Consider the following 12,373-nt stretch of genomic DNA (forward strand, 5'->3'; position numbering starts at 1 on the left):
AAAATGGCGCATTGGTGTAGTTGTTGAGAATAGCAACAGATGAATAACCTACACACAGCTCAATACTGTGAGAAGAACCTGGACCAAACGCAATAAAAAAAATAGCAGGAGAATATCAACGCGATCCAATTCATGATGTCCACAAGTTATACATACCAAGCTAAATATAGCCAAAATAAAAGAGCATGAGAATATCAAAGACCATAGGTCTATTTCAAAATGTCCATGGAGAATACGTACACCAAAATATTGATCATTTGTAAGGAAATTAGATTGTTCAAGACGCAAGAAAAAAGATGGCACATTGATATAATTGCTTTGGGAGACATAAGGAGAAGAATAATTTAAAGGAGCCTACGTATGCATACAGCTTACTGCTTTGAGCGGGGAAAAATACTTATGAGAAAAGATTCTATATGTTACTAAATATGTTATTATAATAGCAGAAGCCATACTAGCCGCAGGGTTAGTGCAGACTATCTTGCTAGTTCTTCAGAGTTTAGACTAGGATACGGGTCAATAATATTTCACTCTAATCTAAGCATCAAACACGGTTAGGTTCTCATGGTCGCTACATTTTCCTCATTTTTGTGAATGACCCTCCTAGCCTCCTAGGTAAATATCAGAACATATGTTACGAAAAGATCTCTAATCTTCCTGTCATGTGTCATCAAAATATGTGAAACATACAAATGTGTACAGACAGCAAACTTATAGAGCTCACATGCTGCAGACAACTCCAGTTTCTTCATCCACTTAATCATCAAAGCTACCCTTACCATCGTAAAAGCAGAAAACCCCCAATTCTATTCATCTGCAATGTTAAGATTAGATAATGACAAAGCAGATGTGGCTCTACGGAGGAGAGTATCTTGCATTTGGTACGTTGTATGTTAAATTCGGTTCCAAATAACTGAAAGCACAAAGCACCAGTGGTCTAGTGGTAGAATAGTACCCTGCCACGGTACAGACCCGGGTTCGATTCCCGGCTGGTGCAAGTAAGTTTTTTTTATTATGAAGAAATGTTGCAAGCTACCTGATGTTTACTGTTGTTCTCTTTTTCCCTTTTGGAATTGTAAAATAGCATGACTGTTTCCCAGGGTGCAAGTAAGTTTTTTTTATTATGAAGAAATGTTGCAAGCTACCTGATGTTTACTGTTGTTCTCTTTTTCCCTTTTGGAATTGTAAAATAGCATGACTGTTTCCCAGACTCCTTAGGAATTGTTTGAAGCAGTGATATGTGCTGTGCATACCTATCTAGCATTGCAAATTTTAGAAGTACATCTCTATAGGATTCTTGTATTCAGGAAAACAATAGGCTATTGAAATAGTGGTGTAATGTGTATCCGCCCCTTTCATTCCAAATATCTAGAATTAGGATTCTCCTTTCTTTTTGAAATTCTGAATTAGGATTCTCCAGTTCGAGGAAAAACAACAGGCAATTCAAGATGTACGACTAGCATGAACTTCGGCACTGCATTCCGTCATTTTGCACTGGTACCATTGGCAGATGTCCAGGCCACCTCAATGTTGCTGTTTATGTCGGTGCCTCCATGGTTTTGCTTCCTGATCAATCTTAATGCTCATGAGTAAGTTCAGATGAATCGTCTGAAAACTGTAACTGCACTGAGCACACATCAGGAAATTAAACGCTGCTGTAGGAAGCCAGGCCGTCAGTTTCTCATTCGAATCCATCAGGAGCGCGAACTAGTAGGCACGTAATTTTGTGAAGGAAACGAGGTGACTGCTCATATGAGCCCAGATGACCCTGCTCTGATCGGATCGGAAACGCACGAGTAACCAAGTTTCTCGCACTTAATTCTGGTCCAAGCAGGTGACGCTGCTAACTCGATCTGTCTATCCAATTTTGCTGCTCAGTTAAGCGCGGCCACTGACATACACATCGGCTGGTGGTCGGGTGGCGAGCTGTCACTGTCTCACCGGCGCCATGCATGTAGGATCATGCTAGCTCTGCTATGGAAGGATGTGACGCAACGCCTAATGCCACTTTCTTTCGTTTAGCACAGCGTCTTCATGCACAGCCACAGTTCAGTAGTTCCTTTCCCTTCTCGTTCGACTGTTCTACGATGCATAGACCATTGTTGCCTTCATTTTAGCAACAACTTACGGCGTTGATCTCTAAGGCATAGCTAGGTAATTATCGAGGCTCTTTATTTTTCAAAAAATTATTGAAGCTCTCTTTAGCTGCTATGTTACACATACGCAGAGCGTTACTAATTCAGGAGTAACGAACACATTATTTGTAATCGAAGAGGTGATTTGTGGTTGTTCATTTTTTTTTAGAAAAAGAAAGGATTCCGGCTTCTACGACTGCACACAGCCAAGTTTTTACAGAGAAAAAAATACGCAAACGACTTGAAAGAATGAAAAATAAAATTTACTATTGCTCTCCATCCATTCTTGGCTTTAGATATCCAAAACGACAACATCCAATTCCTTGCTTGCCAAACAGATAGTTTTTCTTGTATCCTCACGCTATAGCAGGGACAAAATCGTAACCATTATATATGCTCGCCTGAAGGTAGCCTGCATAAATGAGGTAAATTATTTTCTTTCAAAAATCAAATCTTTACGCGTATGCCAAATTACCCACATAAGAGCTGCAATTTGTGGTACGTCAAGGACCGTGTTTGAAATTTGTAATGCTTTTTTCCTCTTCTACAATATTACACGGCAAAGCTTTTGCCTTCCTTTTGAAGAAAAAATAATCTGTATTAGCCTGTTCAGCTACACTTCACATGCTGCTGCGCTGCAGCATGAAGTGCAGCCGAACAGTTTAAAAGTGCAGCCCGAACCATTTCACCTTTTTTTCAAAGAAAAAATTCGAGTTCTCCTTTCTGTTGGCACATGAGCCGACCAAGATGTGGCCATTACGATTTGAACCCTGGTGAACGATCAAGTAAATTAGAGTTTTAATTTGAGGATAAATTACAGAAACGAATCGTAATAACTCAAGTTTCGGAATGACTACACATGTCTATATATAACATCAATTTATTCTCCCACAAGATCTGAATATGAGACGACATTAACAAAAATTAACAGCTTAAGTAACGATGTAACCCGAAGAAAACTAACAGAGAGCACCACGTTGACAGGGTACCCGCGCGCTACATACATTCACCGGCCGGCGGGCCTACACCTCGACGCTGCACCCCGTGGGCTGCGCGAACTTGAGCGCCGACACGGTGGCGTTGGAGCCTCCGAATCCGCCGGCGGGGTACCCGGCGGAGAGCACGGCTGGGCAGCTGACGAAGAGGTGGTAGCTCCCGGAGACCCAGCTCCCGACCTTCCACTTGATCCGGCCGTCGACCTTGACCTGCAGCGCGACGAACCCGGCAGCGACGTCCTGCTTCATGGCGTCGGCGACGTACCCGGCCACGGGCACGGCCTGGGCCGCCAGCACGGGGGACCAGACGGTGACGTCGCGGTGGCCCTGGTACTGCGGCGGGAGGGACACCGGCGCCGTGACGGGCTCGTCGCGGTAGGTGACGAAGACGTCGAGGCGCTTGTAGAGGATGCCGACGCGGTCGTTGGGGTTGCGGGAGGCGAGCGTCACCTGCGCGGACGCCGAGAGGGACGGGTCGCCGACGCTGATGGGCCGGCGGAGCTGCAGGTCCTGCAGGTAGAAGGACGGCTTGGAGGGGCGCAGCGCGAGGTAGACGACCAGCGCGACGAAGGCCACCACGAGGACCAGCGCCAGCAGGCACGACGCCATGCAGCCGCAGCAGCGGCGCAGGTGGTGCTCGTGCCGGTGGTGGTGCTTCTCCCCCTTGCTCATGGCTGATGGCTGCGCTCTGCTCTGGTCTGGTCTCTGCTCTGCTCAGCTGCGCGGTGGTGGGTGGGTGTCTGGGGCTCTGAGCTGAACCTGCTGTGAGTGTGAGTGAGTGAGGTGTTGTGCAGTGTGGGAAAGTGTAATGGCTTTTAAAAATGTGCAGAGGTGGTAGTGGCACACCAATGCAAGCGTGCTGGTACGCAGCGCATGTGTCTAAAAGGTTTGCAGCACAGCGCGGGTGGTTAAGCCTTGCCGCAGGGCAAGGGCTACCGAGCTTGAGCAGAGGAAGGGGAAAGCAACGTCCCAACCGAAGAAGATTCCTCCATCTGCTAATTCGCTACGTACTTCCTCTTCTTCCAATCAACGGGACGCGGTTGGTGCGGGCCGGGGACCGGGACCGTCTCCTTGGGTTTGCATGTGCCGATGTGCCCGAGCTTTGAGATTCGTGTTGCCTTTTGACCATGCCATGGCAGGAGTGCGATGGAGGTAACTAGCAGCTAGTAGTACACGTGGGCTTGAGGTCCGCTCTGACCGTGCATTCTAGCGAACAGGTACGGTGGCCGACAGTTGCGCATTCATGCTCTCGTGTGGCTGTTGGTTTTTGGTCATCCCTAACTTGCATTACTTACTGCAGTGGATGCTGCTAGTGGTTAGCGTGGGTGCTGTCCCTCCTGACCGTGGCAATTGTCCAGGCGCAGTGGAGAAGGTTGGTGAGGCGTAGCACTGCACGCACGCTCACTCATCATGTTGGTAGTTCCCACGTCGACTCCGATCCGTCCGCCCCACCCCAGGCAAAACGCCGCGAGGGAGCAGCCGGACGGGACGGCCCCAGATCTGTGTCTGCAACGAAATGAGCCTTCCAGTCCATTTCCATCCCCGGCGTAGCATGCCTGCCTGCACTCGATCGTCTGCATTTCCAGATTCTTCCCAAGCCAAGGGTGTCGTTGCGCTCTGTGTGGTGCTGCCCCTGGTTGCTCGGCGGCAGCCTTATCTCCCCCACCGACTGCCTAAATGCATGCTCTGAGCCCTATGGCGCACTCATCATGGACCCTCTGCCATCGGTCTTCCAGATCTCCAAACCCGACCGGGAAATTGGAAAAGGTCACCGGTGAATAATGTTGATCATATCGGCAGTTATTTCGAACAAGTACAGTGGTGACTTTAGGTAGAAAGCTAGCTTTTGGCAATCTTCTTGGCTGCATGGGGCAGGCGCCAATGGACCGTTTTCATGATCTGTTTAAGTGGGATTGGAAAAAAAACAAATCAGTAAAGGAAGAACTACAAAATCAGAATTGGACAAGAAGCCTTTGGAGAATGCAAACAGTAGAAGAGATGGCAAATTTTGTTGAGCTATGGGACCTTGTCCAGGCTGTGCAGCTAACAGATGAGCAAGACCAAATTACTTGGCGATGGACGACTCATGCAAAGTCTGCATACAATGCGCAGTTTCATGGGTCTTATAGCACGTACACAGGGGAGAATATTTGGCGAGGAGAGGCTGAAGGGAAGCACAAGTTCTTTGCTTGGCTTCGATCCAATGCAAGATCCTGACAACAGATAAGCTACTGGCTAGGCAATGGCCATGCAACCCAATTTGCACGCTCTGCAACGAAGAACAAGTCATCATCACATCTGATCTTGCACTGCACTTTTGCTCAGCAAGTTTGGGACAGGATGGAAGTTTGGACACAGTCTATCATCAAGAAGCCGGCTCAGGGTTTCGAAGTAATGGATTGGTGGGAGAAGGAATTGGCACATCTGTCAAAAAAGGCTCGACGACTCAAGGCGGCTCTGATGATCTATGCTGCGTGGAATATCTAGAAGACGAGAAACAAGAAGGTTTTTTAGCAAAAATCGATGACACCAGGGGAGGTGATGCAGGAGATCAAAGCTAAGATGCAGTGCTGGGTTATGGCCTGCGGAAGACCGGAGATATCTTCTTTAGTTCTTTTAATGTTTAAATTCGCTTTCCTAGAGTTCGAGAACTATTTTATTTATGTAACATCGCCAATGTAATATCGTCAGTGTAAGCACTTTGAACATCGTTCTTTTCTCCCTGCTTAAATGACAAAGCGGAGCTCCCGCAATTTCTTCAAATTTTTTTTGGAAAAGGTCATATGTTAAGGGGCCGGGAGTGCATGCATTTCAATGCACCATTCGAATTGAGCGAGGAAGATTGTAGAATTCGACTGTAATTTTCTTTTTTGGCATGATCTATTCTGCACTGGTTCATGCTGATTTATACAGGTTGGTGGGATCATTTCTTCTACTCCAATCTAAACTCGGGTGCATTCTTTGTAAATTAGGGAGGGATCAATCAGTAGACCAGGTCATTAGGACTAATTCGGATCAGATCGAGTCAGCACGACCTTACACTAGGCTGATAAAAAGCAGGCACCGTCCATCTACTGGGCACAGGGGTGGTCCTAGCGCTCTCTTTACAATCCAATTTAGTTATTATATATTTTTAGCTTAAAATTGTATAAAATTAGAATCCGGCTACTAGATTATCTAGTCTAAAATTTAAACCAACTCTAACTCTAACTCTAACTGGGCATGCACGTACCTACCGTTGTATCTTTAGCCCTAGGCCCATGTGCAGTTGGTAGCCACCGGAAAGAATTGTTATTGTTTTTCTTTCAAAAAAAAGGAATTGTTGTTTTCAACCTCGAATCTTCTCCCTTCCCGTCTTTGATTTCTGCCCGCGGCATCATGCACGCGTGGGCCTCACCCAGTTCTTCATGGCGAAGCTGTTTCACCTCTCTTGAGGCGCGCATCAAGACGCCGTCTAACAAACGGCATCTACCAAAGCTTATGTATAAGCCAGTTTCCTGTACCAAAGCTGTTTCCTTACTTGGATAAAGTTCGTCAAAGCGGCGTCTTGCCCATGTACAGTATTATTTTTCTTTTTGAGAAAGCCCATGTATTATTGGTATAATCATTAATCAAAGAGTAGGGTAGCCCTGTGCCCCTTGACTCTTTTCCTCTCCCCTTTTAGAGGTAGAGGGGCCACCATTACTAAACTGGGCTTGGATCTCAGTTGGGCTTTATATCTGTCATTGGTCCTCTTCTGGCGCCTTGAGGCCCGTGCCGGTCCCCATTCCCAGCTAAAATTAAAAATTCCTTCTCAGCTAGAGAAAAGATATCTCCATGTGAACGCAGCACAACCACATAGAATTAAGAAACATCAGGAGATCACCAGACGCCATCATAATTTGAAATGAACACATGATAAAACCTACTAATGGTGGAGAAATAGCAACCAGCAGAAACCAGAATCAAAGTGCGACCACAGCTCAACGCATCGCTTAGGAGATCGTCAAAGCGCTGCATCTTCACTGGCAAATGGAAGAGCATCAAACGAGCAGATCGCAACCGCTAAACGGCAAGCCAACCAAGCTTGCTTCACTTCGTCAGTTCTCAAATCTGGGAGTCAAACTGCAGCACTCTACGAGGTAAACTAAGCTGGTAACCTCTGTAATTCTCCGCAACGACAGACTACTCTCCTAGTCAACGATAGGACCTCAACTCAAATCTATGCTTGGGTAAGGTTAGTGAAAAGTCATCTAGGGTAATGCCTCGATTTTTCTTCTAAGAGGTGTCGGGGCCAACCACTGTCACAGACCGTAGCCGCCTCTCGGGGAGACTGAGCTGCCGTTCAGGCTGAGCTTTGTCATGTCAGGCATCTGCCAATTGACTGCTGACGCGTCTCCATAAGGGCTCGGGTTATAACAGGAAGTGACGCTTCTGCTCCTGCGGTGACGGCCGGACATCTGCTTCAACCTCTCAGCTTCGTTCTTTAGTGCCTGCGTCTGACCTGCAGATTTCATTTCAAAAACATTCATTTAGGTGAGTCTGAACCATGTTCCAGGACCATCATACTCTAGTCTAGACACATAATCAAAGCATTTCATACTCATTGACAGACATTAGGAAGGAATACCAAATAGTTGCAATAATGCAAACAATTTCTTTTTCTTTGGGGAATTAATTCCAAAAGGAACTACATAATCAACTTGCATCAGATTAGGCTGCACCAAAATGAAAATTCCATTTCAAAATTATCCATATCAAAACAATAAAACAGAAATTCCTGGCAGCTGGCAGACTATAGATGAAGCTGTAATGTAAAAAACGAAAAGAACAAAAGCTATTATCAACAGCAAGCTATTGAGTTTGAACTTAAAACCAAAATGAGGTTACCAACCCTACATGAACTACATTCAAAATATTCTTTGGATTTTCTGTTGTGTTAACAGAGGTGTGGATACAGAACCCATCTATTAGGGATGCAGCATATTTGGCCCTCACCATATAATTAGGCTGAACAAGGGCAGAAGGCTTTCATGATTGTTGAAATGCCCAAAATACTGAAGCATAAATGTTGGTAGCTGTTCCTACCATTGTATGTAGGTAAAGAATCACAAACAACAAACACAATTAAAGAATGACCAATGTTAGGCAGTGACCATAAGGCAAAACCACTCTTATGTGGAGTTCATGCTTTTCTGCAATGAAAAAGAGCCTGTGGAAATGCTATTTACTCTTTTATCTAATGTCACTTCAACTGTATTTAACATTTGAGCACAACTTGCACCATATCAGAAGCACGCAGCTTTAGTAAGCGCCAAATAATCATGACAAAAAACCTTTTAACTCCAATTTAGTAATGCCGTGACAAGCAATCATCTTGTTCAGCAGTACTGTTTCCACTGACAACTTATAAATATAGGCCGTGTGAAATTCCTGTCTATGGTCATTTTATAATAGTTTCTTGTTGCATAACTACCAAAATTTCATGAACCATATGCTACTAAAAAGGATGCATACTCTAATTTATATTCTACTAGTTCTGATAACTAAAAAGAGCATTAATGCAGAATGTTTCTCGGACATACCCTCCTTAATTAGTTTTGCATGCTGAAGAGTAGAAATCTGTATCCTCAGTTGCTTGTTTTCCATTGAAAGAGAATTGTGAAGCTGGAAAAGTGATGCCACTCTGACAGCCAAATCAGCTCCCATGTTCTGAAAGAATAAAATGACATTATTATCATAAAATAAGTACTTCTGAAGCCCTCGACATCAAAGTAAAATAAAAGATCAACACAATCACCTGAAGTGAATCAACAGTTCTCTCAAGTTCAGCAATGTATTGAAGCTTCCGGACCCTAGATCTCTGACCCGAACGCCTGCACAAATGTTGATTTGCTGAGTAGGCATCAATATTGAATCTCAATGGGCATGGCATTTTCTTTTGCGTAGTAGTATTTCAACTAGAAAAGTTCAATATCTATCAAACAAAAACTTGTATGAAGCATAAACAAGCACGTACAAAGAACTCAAAACATTCCAGATACAAGCATGAACATAGTGTGAATGTACATATAATATATGGCCTGGTAACATCAAACTTCTATATTAAAATCTTAGTCATGGATTTCTGTGAGTAGGGCAGTAAACATCAGGATGGTCATAGCTTGAAGCCCCACTATGTTTTAAAAAATGATTTAGCACAAAAACATACCCAGTAACACAGAAAATTGTGATTTATAATAAAAACATATGCACTAAAACGCACACATTCCACTCTTTTCAGCACTGTTTAGAATTGCTTGAATGTACCAAATGGGAAGGTGCAACAACCATTTACAAAGAAAGATTCGGTAAACAATTTTCTTATACATAGCATTGAAACCTATTGTCACTTTAGTTGGCACATTTAGTGCCAAGAATTAGTAAAGCTAGTATAAAATTAGCAAACTAACTTTCTGGTATACTGATGTCCATCTTCCATTTTACATGTAAGAAGTCTATGTAATTTACAAACCTTGGAAAAAGAATAATTCTGACTGATACATAACCCAGAAAACTTTGACCATTGGGCAATCTGGGTAGTGTCAAGTATTTACAAAACTAACAGGCGGTTGTTGCTTTTACAATAGTCAAGCAATGACGATTTAGTACTAACTTTTAACCACACCACATACCCATACCATTTCAACTATATGCTGCCAAGATCACGACAGTTAATTCTACCTGGAATTGCTACTGCTGGTGATAGAACTCAAAATTACCAGTGTCACGCACTTAGAAGTATTAGCAGTTAATTTTGTTTCTGCAAAGCAGTGGAGTATTAAGTTTCTTTTCTGTTGGCAAGAGTCAGAGTTCACAATTGCACTCTGTTCATGAAATTTCTATATTACTTGCATCTTCACTATGAATTCCAGTTTAGTAGACGAGATAATTCTACTGATTCGCATGAGCTCATACTTTCTGAATCAGAGATCATTTGAAGTACAGTAGATTTTGCACTCAAAAACATTAGAGTACCTTTTAAATGTCTTGTCTTGATCAGGATGGCCAAAAGCATCAGTAGCATCAGCAGTTCCATTTGCCACATTACCATTCACACCACTGGAGGCATCGATGGTCAGGTACTGCAAGGGGTTGCTGGGGACATTCTCAAGCACAGCATTTACCATAGAACTCTCTGAAGTTGTAAGCCTACTCTTCTGTCTTGGTGAATTCGGCCCATAAACACAGCTGGCCTCAACCACAGAACCACTTTCCCCACCTTCAACAGCATCCAGCAGGTCCTCAGCTTCACCACCTGGGCTTAGATCCCCTTCCTCGATGGGATGAATCGGGCTCTGGAACGTTGACAGGGCATCCAAGATAGCATCGGAGTCGCTACAAGCCCTTCTGAGAGGAGGAAGGTTGGGAACTTTCCCAGAATCTGCAAGGAGATCATCGAGCCAGCATGGCGGCTCACCAAAGAACGGATCCCCAGATGGAAACCTGCAGCTCTGGGTGAACAAGCTATCATCCCTTCGAGTGATCTGAGGACCCAGGGGTGGGCAGCGGGGCGGAAGGTGCGGTGACCGAGACATGGCGAGAACAAGCCCTTGTATCTCCGATGTCCTCCCTCTTCTGCTTCTGCTAAGCAACTAGAGCCAATCCAGCATCCCTTCCTTGCTTCTGTTCATTTGGAAAAACCAGCAGCCGATTATAACACATAAAACATGTGACCAGGAAGGAACACAGGCAGGGGGCGTACCCCGTACAACACATGGGGTACACACATTGATACTTTTTGCAAAAACGATCGAAGTTTGGTTTTTTACGGAATCAAGAAATCGAAGGTAGGTGGTACAATACATGTATAAACACGCGATTGGGTCAGATCCGAACACAAATAGCTCGCATTAGGGTTTGGGGAGGGTTTTGGGTGCTCAGTTTCGGCGGCGGTAAGGGAAGGGAAGGAAGGGTAGGGCACACCTGGCGGATGCTTGTCGCCGGCGAAGGGTCGGCGAAGACCTGGAGAAGGGCGGCGCCGCTCGCCAGTCGGCGCCGCTAGGGAAGGCCGAGACCCGAGGGGAGGAGAGAAAGGGAGGAGGTGGAGGAGGGAGGAACGAAAGAAAAGGAGGGCGTGCGTGAACTCAACGGACTTGAAGTTGGCGGCGGAATGGTGGATGGGCCTTGCGACCGAGTCATGTGGGCTGCGTGCCGAAATACCAAGAACCAAAAAAAACAAAAATCGGCTACTTTGGTTCGGTTTTACGGAAAAAAACAAAAATCGGCAGCTTTGGTTCTGTTTTTAGTGGGGTTTTCACTTTTTTTCCGGAAAAGCTAAAGCATAGGTGCTTTAGGCGATGGGCATCCAAATTTTTGGGTCGATCGACGAGTACAAACTCTAGCAAGGGCAACCAGGACAGAATCGGGGATCAAGAATGGAGCTCCCTTTTCTTAAAAAGAAAAAGAATGGGGTTCTTTACTAAGGAATAGTAATGGCCCTAGAGATCCATTGGCGGTAGGTTACCCACGGGACTATAAAAACCAGACTGAATTTGTATCGCATACCGGTTCTGAAGGTTCTTTGAAATTAACATTTGCGCTTTAGAGTCTAGACACAGCAATTGAAGCACTCTAGTGGAGATCAGGGACGATATTCAATAATCTGACAGTATAGTACAGGGGGAGGGGGAATCTGAAATCCCAATGATCAAACCGAAAGACAGTATTCTGCCATTGAGCATCATGCACATCCGTGAAGCAAGCAAGCAAATACATGTAGCCACAATAGTCTGCTTCCACGGCAGCCTCTATAACCTATACATAAGATGTGAACTGAAACACATAAAAAGGTCGTAGCAAGCACGAATGGAGCCCATCATGCAACGTGAAAGGGCTGTAGTTTAGTGGTTACAGAAGCCTCAGTAGCATCTTAGATTCTGGATTTGACTTCCTGTGGGAGCGAATTTTTTAAATTTAACGGCGTTGTGCTTTTAATAGTAGGCGATGTTCTCGTCGACAACGAGGCGTCTGCGGTGACTTCGTCAATCTCGAGAATTCGCCAGCTCAGTCTTTGAAGATACTCATAGGGTAGGTTTTGCGTACGCATGTTCATATGGATGAATGTGCGTGCTTTGTGAGTGTCTAATTTGTACAGTGTAATTAAAAAAAAGAGTCTGTCATGCATCTACCATTTTCTTGAGACAAATATCAAGATTCCTACAAAGCATGACACTGGATATATGCACAAACCTCAATGAAACTTCCTAGAAGAATCTTTAGATA

At 44.7% G+C, this 12,373-nt stretch overlaps 2 protein-coding genes and 1 non-coding gene across 3 annotated transcripts; 1 reads left to right on the plus strand and 2 right to left on the minus strand.

The window, feature by feature from the left end:
- Positions 1 to 926: 926 nt before the first annotated feature.
- TRNAG-GCC lies at positions 927 to 997 on the plus strand. Its single transcript has one exon. It is a non-coding gene; the product is annotated as a tRNA-Gly (tRNA).
- Positions 998 to 2,977: 1,980 nt separating this feature from the next.
- Positions 2,978 to 4,023, minus strand: LOC112900421 (NDR1/HIN1-like protein 1). Its single transcript, XM_025969274.1, has one exon. The coding sequence runs from the start codon at positions 3,800 to 3,802 to the stop codon at positions 3,158 to 3,160; it is 645 nt and encodes a 214-aa protein (XP_025825059.1). The 5' UTR covers positions 3,803 to 4,023; the 3' UTR covers positions 2,978 to 3,157.
- Positions 4,024 to 7,007: 2,984 nt separating this feature from the next.
- LOC112892184 (basic leucine zipper 2) lies at positions 7,008 to 11,249 on the minus strand. Its single transcript, XM_025959341.1, has 5 exons — positions 11,075 to 11,249; positions 10,127 to 10,774; positions 8,910 to 8,985; positions 8,695 to 8,821; positions 7,008 to 7,613 (listed from the first exon to the last, which is right to left on the minus strand). The coding sequence occupies exons 2-5, from the start codon at positions 10,684 to 10,686 to the stop codon at positions 7,414 to 7,416; spliced, it is 963 nt and encodes a 320-aa protein (XP_025815126.1). The 5' UTR covers positions 10,687 to 10,774; positions 11,075 to 11,249; the 3' UTR covers positions 7,008 to 7,413.
- Between the last annotated feature and the right edge of the window lie 1,124 nt (positions 11,250 to 12,373).

This window comes from Panicum hallii, chromosome 1, assembly GCF_002211085.1.
Source record: "Panicum hallii strain FIL2 chromosome 1, PHallii_v3.1, whole genome shotgun sequence".
Lineage (NCBI taxonomy): Eukaryota > Viridiplantae > Streptophyta > Magnoliopsida > Poales > Poaceae > Panicum > Panicum hallii.